Genomic DNA, 14,820 nt, shown 5'->3' on the forward strand with positions numbered 1-14,820 from the left:
CCTATGTGAAGGAGAAAACTGAAAAGCTTGTATATGTAGGTAACTCTTCTAGTATAAAGTACAGCCTGTGAAACCCTAACAGTTTCTATGTGGAAAAATGTTAGTTTAACAAGTTGATTTGGACATTAAAAATTTCAGTCTGTGCCTACAGCATGCAAAAGTTACTGGGCCAGGGATTGAATCTGTGCCACAGCAGCAACCTGGGCTGCTGCAGTGATAATGCCAGATCCTTAACCTCTGCACCATAGGAGAACTCCAAAAATTTGAGATTTTTTTGGCTAAGATAAATTTGGTAAAATGTAATATACATCATTCCCTAACATATGCTTCCTAGATTTTATTAGTGTTCCTAATTGTGATATTATTTCTCTGGGATACTGCTTTGTTATTTTTTTATAATCTAATTTGATAATTTTTTCCTCCATTAGAATGTGAAACATGCTGCAGAAGCGTTCAAGAAGTGGCTGAAGGGGGAAGGAAAAAAGTGCTACTGCCTATCAGAAAAAAATAGAACAAAACATGGGAAATACAACCACCAAATTCCGTAAGGCACTCATCAATGGTGATGAAAACCTGGCCTGCCAAATATATGAAAACAACCCTCAGCTAAAAGAATCCCTTGATCCAAATACATCTTACGGGGAGCCCTACCAGCACAATACTCCATTACATTATGCTGCTAGACATGGAATGAATAGAATATTAGGGTAAGTATTAATGTAAACCAATGATAGCAAATTACAGAAAGGGACCAAAAACCCTGATCTTTGAAAATACTTTCATACATACCTGCATGTTATGTGGCATCGTAGTGAATTAAACTTTCTAAAACTGAATATGCCAAAACTATTAAGTACAATTTTTTTTTTCACTATGCCTAAATTAGAGCAAATGTTTTAGTAGTGAGGTCAGTTCACATACTCTTTTTACTGTAAGTACATTTTGATCCTCAGTATGTTTCATGGTATGAATTCTTGATAATGATGTAGTGTTTAATTTATAACATTTCAGTTCTGGAAGAGTACTTGTCAGCTATTAAAAAATTGCAGAGGATGGTGCCCAAGGCAAATTAAATTGAAAAACTGGTGTGTTTGCCTTACCTAGTCATGATCAGATTTGAGTTTCCTGTCTTTTGATGGGGTTTGGTTACTTGAAAAGATTTTTCTAAAACAAAACATTTTCTTAAAACTGAAAATACTAAGAAACTTAAAAGTTTTCTTCAATGAGGAAGTGTTAGTGACAGCAGATATATGAAGATTTATCCTATTTATGAGAATTAATTTTTTTTCATTGGCCGCACCCATGACATATGGAAGTTCCCAGGCCTGGGACTGAATCTGAGTTATAACTGCTGACCTACACACAGCTGAGGCAACACTGGATCCTTTAACCCACTGCCAGGGGCCAGGGATCAAACCCATGCCTGGTCAGATCTGCCACTGTCAGATTCTTAACCCACTGTGCCATGGCGGAAACTCCCATGGGAATTAAATGTGATATTTGCTAGATTATAAAGTGAAAAAAGCAAAGGATGGAAAAGTAGTTCCAAGACAGTTTTAGTTTTTTAAGAAGCCGACTGTGCAGCTGTAGAATTCTGATGCTAGAAAAGAAACACTTCTTTGCTTATGCAGTGAAATAAATTCTTAAACCTATCCAGTGAGCTTTGGAACTTGACAAAGACTTTCAATCCTTTCCCTGTTTCTTTTCGTACAATGTTGTTGTTTAAATTAAACTGCTCTTTTTGCTGTCCCTAAAACTGCCATGTGTGTTCTGTTTGCCATGTACATTCTGCCCTTGCTGCCAGGAATATCCCACTCCCGTCAGCTTTCTCTTTCTTACCTAAATTTTATCCTTCCTTCAAGGCCCTAGGCATGCTTTATCTATCTTCTTAGCCTGTCATAACCCATAGGAACTTCAGGCTCTTTTTTGAACTTTTGTGGTTCTTTTTTTGTTTATTTGTATTACTTGTTTGGTGTACACTTTCTCATTGTATTTTATAATTTTGTGTATCCTCTCTTTGCCTACCTAAATTACAACTTTTTTAAAGGACTTTCTTAGTACTTCTAATATCTAGCATAGTATCTTACACAAAGTAAATTGAAATTTTGTAAAAATCATTGCACAGGAAATATCTTTATGATCAGGATTTGTGAATGAGAAAAATTTCACAAATAATTTAGGTCATCCAGGCCCATGACCATCAATTAGTTATTTTTGTAACCTCTTAAAAATAAAATAGGTATTTCTTGACTTAGAAATAAGTATTTCTATAACATATCCTTTTTACATTTATTGTCTGTTTTCATTTTTCTAAAAATACCCACTTAGAAGCCACCTCCAACACATCTTGTTTGAAATTTTATATTTTTCTTTCTGAAACTGAGTTTTCCCTATGTTAACAACAGTAAAATATTTTGCCAATAAAATAATGGCAAACATATTGAAGGTTTACTAATTTCTGGGCACTATTAACAGTGCTCTGCATGTTTTGTCTCATTTAATCCTCATTACTACTCCCTTAGATCATTTGTCATTTGCAGTTTAGAGGTGAGAAAACTGAAGCACAGAAAGATTAAGCAACTTCTCAGCACTCTGCAGCTTGTAAGTGGCAAAAGTAATTAATTGCTCAGGCAGATGACCTAGGCTTTAGGCTTTTCAACACTGTGATAGCCTCTTATGTCTACAGTCAGATAAGCCTTTATGTCAGGGCTGCCAAAACCACTTGGCAAAATAAGTTAGTCACTCTGGACTTTAGCTGCTCTATCTATAAAATAGATACCCATAAAGCTTGTGGGACAACTAAATTAATGTATTGTGTGTTTCATGCTGCCAAGCATACAGTAATATTATTACTTCTCACTTCTAAACCCCCAAATATCCTGAAATCATCCTTGACTTACTCTTCTCCCTTACCTGACTTGCTACAAATGCAAAATTCACTAAGCCTTAATTCTTGGATTTGCTTCTTTCCATTACCATTGCCCCAAGCTTTGTTAACTTTTATCAGCCCCTTCTTCCGGTATTAAAAATATCTGACTCCTAAGTGTTCTTTTTGCAAGTCTTTTCCTCTTACAATCTCATGTCCATGTTAATCTTGCTAAACAAACATATAATCTTTTCAGTGTTCTTTTAATCATGAGAAAACCGTAACAGTACCCTGTTTTCTGCCTCATTCTGTTTGGCTTCTGAAGCTCTCTTTTCTCTGCCCTCATTCTACCCAGTCAGCCTAATTGCTCATTATTCTCTGACATCATCATTATCCGTCAAATTGGTTGCCTTTCCTCTTGCTTCCTCCACCTTTGGAAATGCCACCCTCTTAGCTTTATTCCTGTTGGTCCTTCTTTCTTCTCTAAAGCCCTGTGCTTTAAGTCCTCACTTGGTGTCTGCCTTTTTTGTGAATTCATTACCAACTATTCTGACCTGCAGTATTCTTTGTGTTGTCTGAAATTCCTACAACTTAGATTTGAAACTATCCAATTATCATTATACTCAACTCATCCTCTAGATTGTAACTATTACAACTATACTGCTAGACAGTAATAGTTTCAATAGATTAACTATGGATTACTTAATCTATTAAGACTTTGTTTTTTTGAGTTGAACATTTTCAGTGAGGTTACAAAACTGTTGCCTTAGCCTCCTAATATTGAACACTGCAATAATACTATTATCAAATCTTCTGTGATTATGTAAAACTTGTTTAGAATACTAAAGTAAAATGTATTTAAATATTATTACATTATTACTAAGATAATATGTATATTTTAACAAAAAAAACAAGTAGCAAAATATTTCTACCATTTATAGTATAATTTAAAATATACATGGAGTTCCCGTCGTGGCGCAGTGGTTAACGAATCCGACTAGGAACCATGAGGTTGCGGGTTCGGTCCCTGCGCTTGCTCAGTGGGTTAACAATCCGGCGTTGCCGTGAGTTGTGGTGTAGGTTGCGGCTCGGATCCCGCGTTGCTGTGGCTCTGGTGTAGGCCAGTGGCTGCAGCTCCGATTGGACCTCTAGCCTGGGAACCTCCATATGCCGCAGGAGTGGCCCAAGAAATAGCAAAAAGACAAAAAATAAATAAATAAATAAATAAATAAAATATACTTTATAAAATTAGAAAATAATATAGAAGAAAGTTATTTAATCTAGTGAGTCTTAAAGTGTATTCTCAAAACTCCTAGATCCTGAGACTCTTTCAAGAGGGTGGTACATTAGGTCAGAATTATTTTTCTAATAATTTTAAGATTTAATTTTTTACTGTGTTGACATTACAGTGTTAGTTCAAAAAATGGAGGATAAAACTGCTGACACCTTTAGGTGAATCAAGGCAGTGGCATCAAACCTTACTAATAATCATTGTATTTTTCTCTACTAGGCACTTTCAGTTTTTAAAAAACAAAAGCCAGTTTCACTTAAAAATGTCCTTGTTGAAGCAGTAAAATTAATCTTAATTAGTCCTCATCCTTTAATACACATCTTTTTAATATTCTATGTGACAAATGAGAAGAATGTAGAAAGCACTGCTGCTGCTCTATGATGATAGCTTTGAGGAAGAGCACTTGTGCTTTTGTTTGAGGTATGAGTTGAATTACTTATATTTTCATAAAAGAGCATTTTAAACTAACAACAACAAAAAAAGATGGTTGTTCAGACTGGGATACTTGGCTGACATTTTCTTGATAATATGTGAAATAAGTGAGCCTATCAATTCAAGGAAAAACTAACAGTACTTGTTGGTAATGATAAATTTGAGCTTTCAAGTGAATGTTTGGATTTTGAAAACATATTCCCTGGCTTCAGCTTGATAGCTTCCCAGTACTTAGGAACTTTTCTGAATAAGATTGGCAGTGATGAAAACTAATGTTTTTCAAAATATTTTATATTGAATGCGACAGCATATAGAAGGTCTACATAACTCAGTGAATTAGTAATTTTCAGCAGATTGGGATTTTTTTTAATTATGCAAGATTTAAAGATTTATTCAAAATGCCAGGTAGACAATGGATTTTTAATGTAACAGAGTACAAAAGTTCATTCATGAGATTTCAGATTTTATATTGTAAGTAATCTTGAAGAAAGGGCCACTTGTTAAATTTTGGTATAGTGTCAAATATGAATATTCACAATTATCAGAAAAAGCTATTTTAAAATGCTCCCACGGAGTTCCTGTGGTGGTGCAGCAGAAACAAACCCGACTAGTATCCATGAGGATGCAGGTTCGATCCCTGGCCTCGCTAAGTGGGTTGGGAATCTGGCGTTGCTGTGAGTGGTTGTGTAAGTCGCAGATGTGGCTTGGATCACTTGTTGCTGTGGCTGTGGAGTAGGCCTGTGGAGTAGGCCAGCAGCTACAGCTCCAATTCAACCCTAGCCTGGGAACTTCCATATGCCTCATGTGTGGCCCTAAAAAATAAATAAACGAACAAGTAAATAAATAAAATACTTCCCCCTTTTCTAACTACATAAAACTGAATTTTCTTCACATACTTGAACTAAACAACACATAATCACAACAGATTGAATGCCATGAGAATCTGTCTTCTATTAGCCAGATGTTGAAATTGTAGGAGTTCCTGTTGTGGTTCAGCAGAAACGAACCTGACTAGTAAACATGAGGATGTGGGTTCAATCCCTGGCCTCACTTGGTGGGTTAAGGATTCAGCGTAGCAGTGAGTTGCGGTGTAAGTTGGAAATGAAGCTTGGATCTGGCATTGATGGGGCTGTGGTGTAGGCTGGCAGCTGCAGCTCTGATTTGATCCCTAGCCCAGGAACTTCCATATGCTACAGGTATAGCCCTAAAAAAAAGACAAAAAAAAAAAATTGAAAACCTGTAAAACTTAAACTAATTTAAGACCATTGTTCTTACTTAATTTTTTAAAACATATAGTTTTTTTCATTTTAAGATATTAGGATTGTTTAATATGTAATGGTTTTTTAATGAAGAAAATATTTTAAAATTCTGTTTTAATTTTTATATGATGAATATCGTATATAACTCACATAAACAAAGGCTCTTGGGAATCTTCAGTAATTTCTAAAGTTGTAAAGTATACTACCAAAAAGTTTAAAAATTGCTTATCTGGTCATTATTCTTAGTTTCTATAAGAAAGAACGTATCTGTTTCCATCCTATGGCTATTATTCTGTTGAATGAATATTTAAAAACCTAAAGAAAAGGTGACCATATATTCTTTTTTGTTTTATGGAAATTCCCGAGCTAAGGGTCGGATCTAGAGCTGCAGCTGCCAGCCTGTGCCACAGCCATAGCGTTGTGGGATCCAAGCTATGTCTGCAACCTACTCCACAGCTCACAGCAATGCCAGATTCTTTTTGTCTTTTTGCCATTTCTAGGGCCGCTCCCGCGGCATCTGGAGGTTCCCAGGCTAGGGGTCACATAGGAGCCACAGCTACTGGCCTACGCCAGAGCCACAGCAACGCAGGATCCGAGCTGCATCTGCTACCTACACCACAGCTCACGGCAACACCAGATCCTTAACCCACTGAGCAAGGCCAGGGATCAAACCCACAACCTCATGGTTCCTAGTTGGACTCGTTAACCACTGAGCCACGATGGGAACTCCAGCAATGCCAGATTCTTAACCCAGATTCTGGCATACCTACCTGCTAACATCAGTACAGATCCTGCCTTAGCTTGGCTGGATTCCTAACACATGCCATATATAGGTAGACAGAGGAATGTACCTAGCCAAGGACAGTATACTTTAGTAGCCATAAAGTACAGTACCTATTTAGAATAAAGGCCTTGATTTTATCCCCATTTCCTTTGTTTTATAGTACCTGCAACAGCAGACATAACTTTCCTCTTCTTAGGCAGAATAATACAGTAAAAGAAGAGTAGTTTACAGTTGAGCTAATTTGCATCTGTATCTTTCTGAACCTAAACGCTGTGTACTTACATTATTATCACACCACAGTGCCTCTTTCGTGGGAAACTAAATCCATATTCATAGTTACTAAATGTAGCAAAAAGACTGTTAAACTTTGGAGTCAGCATTTTCCATTTTGGATCTGCAATTCATCAGTTGTAGTTTTTTAGGAAAGTCATATATAAAATGAGGAATTATGGTGCTTATTCCTTAGATTTTATAGGAAAGCTTCTTGTGCTTATTTGGAAAGAAAAGGGCCTGTATTTTCCTGTAAATAAAATATAAAAATCTTTATTAGACCATGTCTTTAGCATATGTTAATGTCAAGCTTTGAGAATTAAAATAGAGGTTCCAGTCAGTGGTTTCTTGTTTTTTACTTATTGCAGGAGTTATTAAGTTCTTTTAAATGGCTCAAAATGCAGTTTTCCTCTCTTAACCCCCTTTGTATGCAAACCCCATAAGGGCAGGGACTTAGATATATCTGTTTTCTTAACAGTATGCCTAACTTCTTAGAATAGTACCTGGCAAAAAACTACTGCTCAAAAATAATTGTTGCAGGAAAGAGAAGATTTAAAAAGAACTGAATGTTTATGTGTATGTTAGTGACTGGGAGTATAAGACTATTATTTGGGGTGGGGAATACAAGATGATGAAATAGATAAGAGAATGGGCCTATAACAAATTAGAATATGGTTTAGAGGCAAGATGAAAAGTCAGATAGGGTGATAGAGCATTAGTAATTATCACAGAAGTAATAGTAGAAGCCCTTTGAAAGACTCCATGATCCTTTTACCACTGTCTAGCATTTGGGTTCTGATAAAAGTTTACAATTTACAAAGTGTATTCGTAGAAACCATTGAAATATAAATGACTTTAAGAGTAGATGTGCTCAAGACAGGATTAAGATGGTGGAATAGAAGGCCTTAATAAACTCACCCTCTGTCACGAAAACACCAAAATTACAACTAACTGCCGAACACCATCAACAAAACAGACTGGAAACTACCAAATAAGATATCCTACAATCAAAGACAAAGAAGAAACCACATCGAGATGGAAGGAAGGGTACTTTTGCAATATAAGCAATTCCATACCTGCCAGGTGGGCAACCGACAGATTGGAAAATAACTCTATTTCAGAGGCTATCCCTTAGGAGTGAGAGTTCTGAACCTCACGTTTGGGCCCCACACTGGGGCTCTGGCATTGGGAGGAGGAACCCCTAGAGCATTTGGTGTTGAAGGCCAGTGAGACATGTGCATTGGAGTTCCATAAGATTGAGGGAAACAGAGACTCCTTTCTTGGAGGGTGCACACAGGCTTTCATGTGTACTGGGTCCCAGGGCAAAGCAGAGATGCTGTAAGAATCTGGTTCAGACCTACCTGTGGTTCTTGGATTTCCTGGGAAAACAAGTGGCAGCTGTGGCTTGCTGTGGGGGAAAGACATTGGAAACAGAGGTCTCAGGAATAATAATCATCATCATGAATTCTCCTGGAGGTGGCCATTTTGGAAAAGTCCAGCCATGCCCATCAGCAAACAGGCTGCCTAAAGTCCTCCTAGGCAGACACCCTGCCTCTAATCACACCCAGAGACAAAGCCCCACCTACCAGAGGGACAAGATTCACCTCCACCTACCAGTGGGCAGTCCAGTCCCTCCCATCAGGATCCCTGCAACAAACCCCAATATCAGTTTCCCCCACAAGGGGGCAGACAACATAAGCAAGAGAGGTCTCAACCCTATAGCCTGCAAAAAGGAGACCACACAAAAATCTACCTAAAATGAAAAGGCAGAGAAATATGATATAAATGAAAGAACCCCAAATCACTTTGAGTGATCTGGAGATTAGCCATCTCCATGAAAAAGACTTTAGAGTAATGATAGTAAAGATGATTCCAGATCTTGAGGAAAAAACTGGAGTTAAAGATTGATAAATTACAAGAAACATTGAACAGAGAAATAGAAGACTTAAAGATTAAGCAAGCAGAGATGTAAAATATAGTAACTGAAATTAAAAAATCACTAGAAAAAACTGAAAGAATATAGGAAGCAGAAGAACAAATGAGTGAGGTGGAAGACAGACTTTTGGAAATTTCTGATGCAGAACAATAAAACAAAATGAAAAGAAATGAAGACAGTCTAAGAGAACTCAGGATCAACTTTAACTGCTCCATTGTCCACATTACAGTGGTACCAGAAGGAGAAGAGAGAAAGGGCCAGAGAAAAGGTTTGAAGAGATAGTAGCTGAAAAGTTTCTTAATATGAGAAAAAGAATCACTCACTCAAATCCAGGAATCACATAGAATACCATGTAAAATAAACCCAAAGAGGAACACCCCGAGACACATAATTAATCAAATTGACCAAAATTAAAGAGAAAATATTGAAAGCAGTTAGGGAAAAGCAACAGATAACATTCAAGAGAACCCTGATAAGGTTATCAGCTGATTTTTTTCATCAGAAACTCTGCAGGCTAGAAGGGAATGGCAGAATATACTTAAAGTGATGAAAGGAAGAAAAATCTCTAACCAAGAATACTCTACCCATCATGGTTCTCATTCAGATTTGAAGAAGATATCGAAAATTTTACAAACAAGCAAAAGCTAAGAGAATTCAGCACCACTAAACTAGCTTTACAACAGATACTAAAGGAACTTTTTTTAGGTGGAAAAGGCCACGGCTTGCAACAAGAAAATTACAAATGAGAAGGCTCACCAGTAAAGGCAAATGTATAGTAAAGTTAGGAAATCATCCACACACAAATAATGTTAACAAAATCAGAAATCTTGAGAAGAGGAGGGTACAAATTCAGGGTACTGGTGATGCCTTTACAATTAAAAGACCAGTAACTTAAAACAGTCTTGTATGTGTGTGTGTGTGTACACACCCCTGTATCAAAACCTCATGGTAAACACAACCCAAAACTCTACAGTAGAAACACACATGAATAAGAAAAAGCAGTCCAAAGACAACACTAAAGAGAGTCATCAAACCACAAGAGAAGAGAAGAAAAAAGACCCCCCCAAAGAAAACCCAAAACAATTAACAAAATGGAAATAAGAACATACATATCAGTAATTCCATTAAATGTAAATGGATTAAATGCTCCTACCAAAAGATATAGACTGGCTGAATGGATACAAAATCAAGACCTGTAAAATAGCCAAAGCAATCCTGAAGGGGGAAAAAATAGAGCTGGAGGAATTAGACACTCTGATTTTAGACTATACTACAAAGCTACAGTTATCAAAATGGTATGGTACTGGCACATAAACAGAAGTATAGATCAAAGCAACAGGATAGAAAGCCCAGAAATAAACCCTGCTCACCTATGGCTAACTAATGTATGAAAAATGAGGCAGAAATATACACTGGAGAAAAGACAGTCTCTTCATTAAGTGGTGCTAGGAAAACTGGACAGCTATATGTAAAAGAATGAAATTAGAACACACCCTAGCACCATACAGAAAAATAAGCTCAAAATTAATTAAGGACCCATATGTAAGACTGCATGCTATAAACTCTTAGAGGAAAACTCTTTTTGTTTTGTTTTGTTTGTCTTTTTGCCTTTTTCTGGGGACGCTCAGGCGGCATGTGGAGATTCCTAGGCTAGGGGTCTAATTGGAGCTGTAGCCACTGGCCTAAGCCAGAGCCACAGCAACGCGGGATCTGAGCCACATCTGCAACCTGCACTACAGCTCACGGCAACGCTGGATCCTTAACCCTCTGAGCAAGGCCAGGGATTGAACCCGCAACCTCATGATTCCTAGTCGGATTTGCTAACCACTGTGCCACGATGGGAACTCCAAAGGAAAACTCTTTTTAAAAAAATGAGTTCCCGTCGTGGCTTAGCAAAAACGAATTTGACTAGCATCCATGACCTTGCAGGTAATTTTCATTTGTTCCTGCTTCAGAGATTTCATGTCTTACTTTCAGGACAGTTCAAATAAATGTTGACACTTAATACTTAATAGGCTAGTTGCAAAGGGCTATACTGGTAAGCTGTCTAGAATCTTGAATAATAGAAACAGGAGATTTCCAGAGTTGTTTTGATAGTTGTATGGGACCTTCTACTACCTTAGGACATCTTAGTCTTCTTCTCATAAGAGCTTTCCATCCAGCTAACTCATTTAGATTAAAGAGTCCATGCTAGTTCCTTTTTGGTCAGGGTGTTTGTGTGTTTGCTTGTTTTCCTGTCCTAACCTGAAAACAATTCAGATGTAACTAGGATTGAGGGTTTGGCCTTGCCCCTTTCCCATTGCTCTTCTGCACTTAGATACAGGAATGCAAATGATAACAGCCCTCCACAGTACATATGACTCATCTTCAGTAAATGTGATTCATCTTCATCACTATGAAATGGATATATGCCCATTTCATAGTTTATGTTAAATATAGTCTGACTATATTATAGAAGATTTTTTACAACTCATTTTCCATTTCTACTACAGTCACTAAACTGGCTCAGCTATTAATCCATGAACCCAAGCTTAGGAATGTAGTAGATGCTAGGCACAACCCTCAAATCTGGGTTTGGCTGTATTTGAGGCAGCTTACCTAGACCTATCATTGGTAAAGGCTACCACCTTGGAATTAGATCTTGGTCTTCTAGAACTAACCATAGCTTACCCCCCTCAAAAAGTATTATATTGTATTGATATATGCCTTGGAAAGAATAAAGCATATGTTCTCTTAGATTTAACATTTACTCCCACACTTAGGTATTATTTGCTTCAATTACATTGTCACTATCCTTATTAAGTAAATATATACTCAAGGAAAATAAAATAGAGCAGAGCAATAAAGGGAAAAAATGGTATGGTATGTAAGTAATGTACCTAAGGCATTTATGTTAAGTGATATATTAGTCTTTAAGTGGCCCTTTCCATTCCTTTCCTTCTACCTCCCCTTCCTTTTCTCATCTTCCTTTTTTTGGTCACTTCTCTTATTTTCTCTTTCCTTCCCTTTCTTTTTCCTTCCTGTTTCTCTCTTTTATTAGCAAATACTATAAAGATAGTCAACAGTTTTTTTAGTAGTATTGTTCTGGAATAGAGTTTTTTATAACTAAGGATTAGTCATTCAACCTATTGTGAAACAGCGCTTCCATAAAAATTGGATTAACAGTTTAGAAGTAGAGTTTACCTTTTAAATGTCTTCTATGAATTATTTCAGGGTAGGAAAAAATTGATTTTCGTCTTTTTCCTTTACCATTTTAGGACTTTTCTTTTTGGTAGAGATGGAAATCCAAATAAACGGAATGTGCACAATGAAACATCTATGCATTTGTTGTGTATGGGACCCCAAATTATGATATCTGAAGGAGCCCTTCATCCTCGCTTAGCACGCCCTGCAGAAGATGATTTTAGAAGAGCAGATTGTCTGCAGATGATTTTAAGATGGAAAGGAGCAAAACTTGACCAAGGAGAATATGAGAGAGCAGCTATTGATGCCGTTGATAACAAAAAGAACACACCCCTGCACTATGCTGCTGCCTCAGGGATGAAAACCTGTGTAGAGGTAAAACTTTGGGTTTTTTATGTTGTTCTGTGTTTAATATTCTTCATGATAAAACCTGTGTCTTGGTAATGTATAATAATCAGTGTTTGTTTTGCTTATCTTAACAGTTAATTTAACTAGTCATTTCTGTCCCTTTTGTGGTTCTGAAAGAGTAAGGAGCCCCTTGTTTTAGGGAAAACAAGCCCACAAACATTTATCCTTGGAAGTAAATTGGAATTAGAAGCAATTAAAAATTTGCTAGCATCCCTGAAGATAGCAGTCATCATACAAACACTATCATATTGAGAGTAATAGTTGTAGTAGAGATATGTTCCAGGGTTTTTTTTGCTGATTTTTAGGAGCCATTTATAAAATTTGTACATGCGGCAAATCTTGGCAAGTGGGACCTTTAGCTGTATTATCCAGAACTGATCACTTCCTTATGTGAGGGATAAATATTAATGGATTCATTTATTGGGTTCTTTTAAAAACATTGATATTTTAAAAATGTGTTTTTTTCTATGTAATCTGCATTAAAGTACTCCTGAATACTATATTATATTTGAATTTTTCCATATATATCATATATAAGGTCTGTTTTATATATATATATACATATATATAAAACACAATAGGCTTAGATGAAATCAGCCAATAGTATAGGATCTTCACTAAGCTAAGAAATGGCTATTCTTTATTCTATCATTATTAGTATACATACAGCAAAACAAGTTTCTGTCAGCTGCATACATGTCGACCCATACATAACTCTTAGAAGTTCTTTTGTATAGATATATTTAAGTTCCAGTGAGGAACATTTGTAGATTGAATCAGAGTGTCCACATTACCAAAAATGTAGGACTTTATTGGAAAAGCAGTGATCCAGATTAAACATATTAATCAGATTAAAGTATACATCTGAGGAGTTGCCACTGTGGCGCAAGGGGATCAGCAGTGTCTTGAGAGTGCTGGAATGCAGGTTTGATCCCCAGCCAGTACAATGGGTTAAGGATCTGGTGTTGCCCCAAGTGCAGCTTAGGTCACAAATGCAGCTCAGATCTGATCCCTAGCCTGGGAACTCCATGTGCCATGGGGCAGCCAAAAAAAGTGTTTGTGTGTGTGTGTGTGTGTTGTGTGTGTATACATATATACATATACATGTATATATATGTGTATCTGAAAATTTAGTATTTCCTTAATTTTATTCATATATATAAATTTTATACTTCTAAATTGATAAGTATATCCAAAACTGTGAAGATCTTTCATTTTCTTACTCTTGTTTACAGCCATTTATGATTTCTTTAGTTTATATGAAGTGTCAGTTATTTTTACTTTTAGAACCCTTCCAAGTCTGATCTTGTATTTATTTCTTTTGTTTGTGATTCTTATTATTCTTTTAAAATCTTTGTTATTTCATCTCTTGGGTTTGTGTCACCTTTACCCACTAGTTAATTATTTACAGTCATTAACTTGAAACTGTTTTTAAGCTTTGCTTTCTAACACTGATTCACAGTGTTGTGGAAGGATATCCTAGGATTTTAGCGGAAGGGAGGCTATTGGCAGAATTCCTGAGGCTTTTTACATAAGTCTTTTTTGTGTATTGTTCTGTGCCCACCTCTTAGGAAAGAATCACTGCTGTATTGAATCATCATTGTTGATGGAACTGCATCATATTTCTCAAGTGAGAGTAGAAAATAGCTTATTCTTTTTTTCTTTTTTTGGCCCATGCCTGTGGCGTATGCAAGTTCCTGGGTCAGGGACCAAACCTGCACCACAGCTGTAACTAGAACCACAGTAGCGATAACGCCAGAACCTTAACCTGCTGAGGCACTAGAGAACTCCAAAAATAGCCTATTCTTGATAGTAGTAATAGTGCTCTTAAATTGCTGCTTTAATGTCTTGCTTCCAAAAATTCACTTTAAGCATGCTTCAGTAGTTGTTGATTTTGACGTATGTTTATAATGGCATGCTTATTAAATTGTTTTAAAATACTGAATGTGGTGTTTTTAGCAACACTGTTTTTTGCTCAGTGGAGGAAATTAGTGCCAAGTTTATTCTGACCTATCTGGCAGCCCTGATGATTTGCTTGCTGTGAATGTGTATATATGTTTTAACTGTTTGATCTGTCAGCATTACATTACACGAACCATAACATTTAATGCATGTTCTCATTTTTCTGTATTCAGAGGAGCTCTTTGACCTTAAATAGAACCCTGTAAATACCTGTGTTGAATTTATTCTAGTTGTCAATAGATTTCAGCATAACATTTTACCCATATAAAGCTATCTTACCCACGTATACTTACCCTTAGGTCTTAAATGACTTTCGATAATGTTTTCTTTCATTAAACCAGAAGAGTGCCCTAGGGAAGTATGTATTAACTAATTTCCAGAGGTCTTACTGTGTTTTCTAGTACTGGTGCATAAAATAAACACATTGAA

The 14,820-nt window shown here is 36.6% G+C and overlaps 1 protein-coding gene across 9 annotated transcripts in view; it reads left to right on the top strand.

The window, feature by feature from the left end:
• The window catches only part of ANKIB1 (ankyrin repeat and IBR domain containing 1), a 160,318-nt gene that overhangs the window by 44,552 nt on the left and 100,946 nt on the right, over window positions 1-14,820 (top strand). For all 9 annotated transcript variants that reach the window (XR_014815746.1, XM_084976961.1, XM_003130136.5 and 6 more), the window contains exons 2-3: window positions 429-707; window positions 12,096-12,396. Coding sequence is in view for 8 of the 9 variants with exons in the window: in XM_084976961.1 (XP_084833087.1) it covers window positions 520-707; window positions 12,096-12,396 (489 nt within the window). In the remaining variant the exon portion in view is untranslated. The remainder of the gene's footprint in view (window positions 1-428; window positions 708-12,095; window positions 12,397-14,820) is intronic.

This window comes from Sus scrofa, chromosome 9 (assembly GCF_054392235.1).
Source record: "Sus scrofa isolate SSC_HxYL_T2T_F1_AM1 chromosome 9, Sscrofa_HxYL_maternal_Yorkshire_Landrace_v2.0, whole genome shotgun sequence".
NCBI classification, from domain to species: domain Eukaryota; kingdom Metazoa; phylum Chordata; class Mammalia; order Artiodactyla; family Suidae; genus Sus; species Sus scrofa.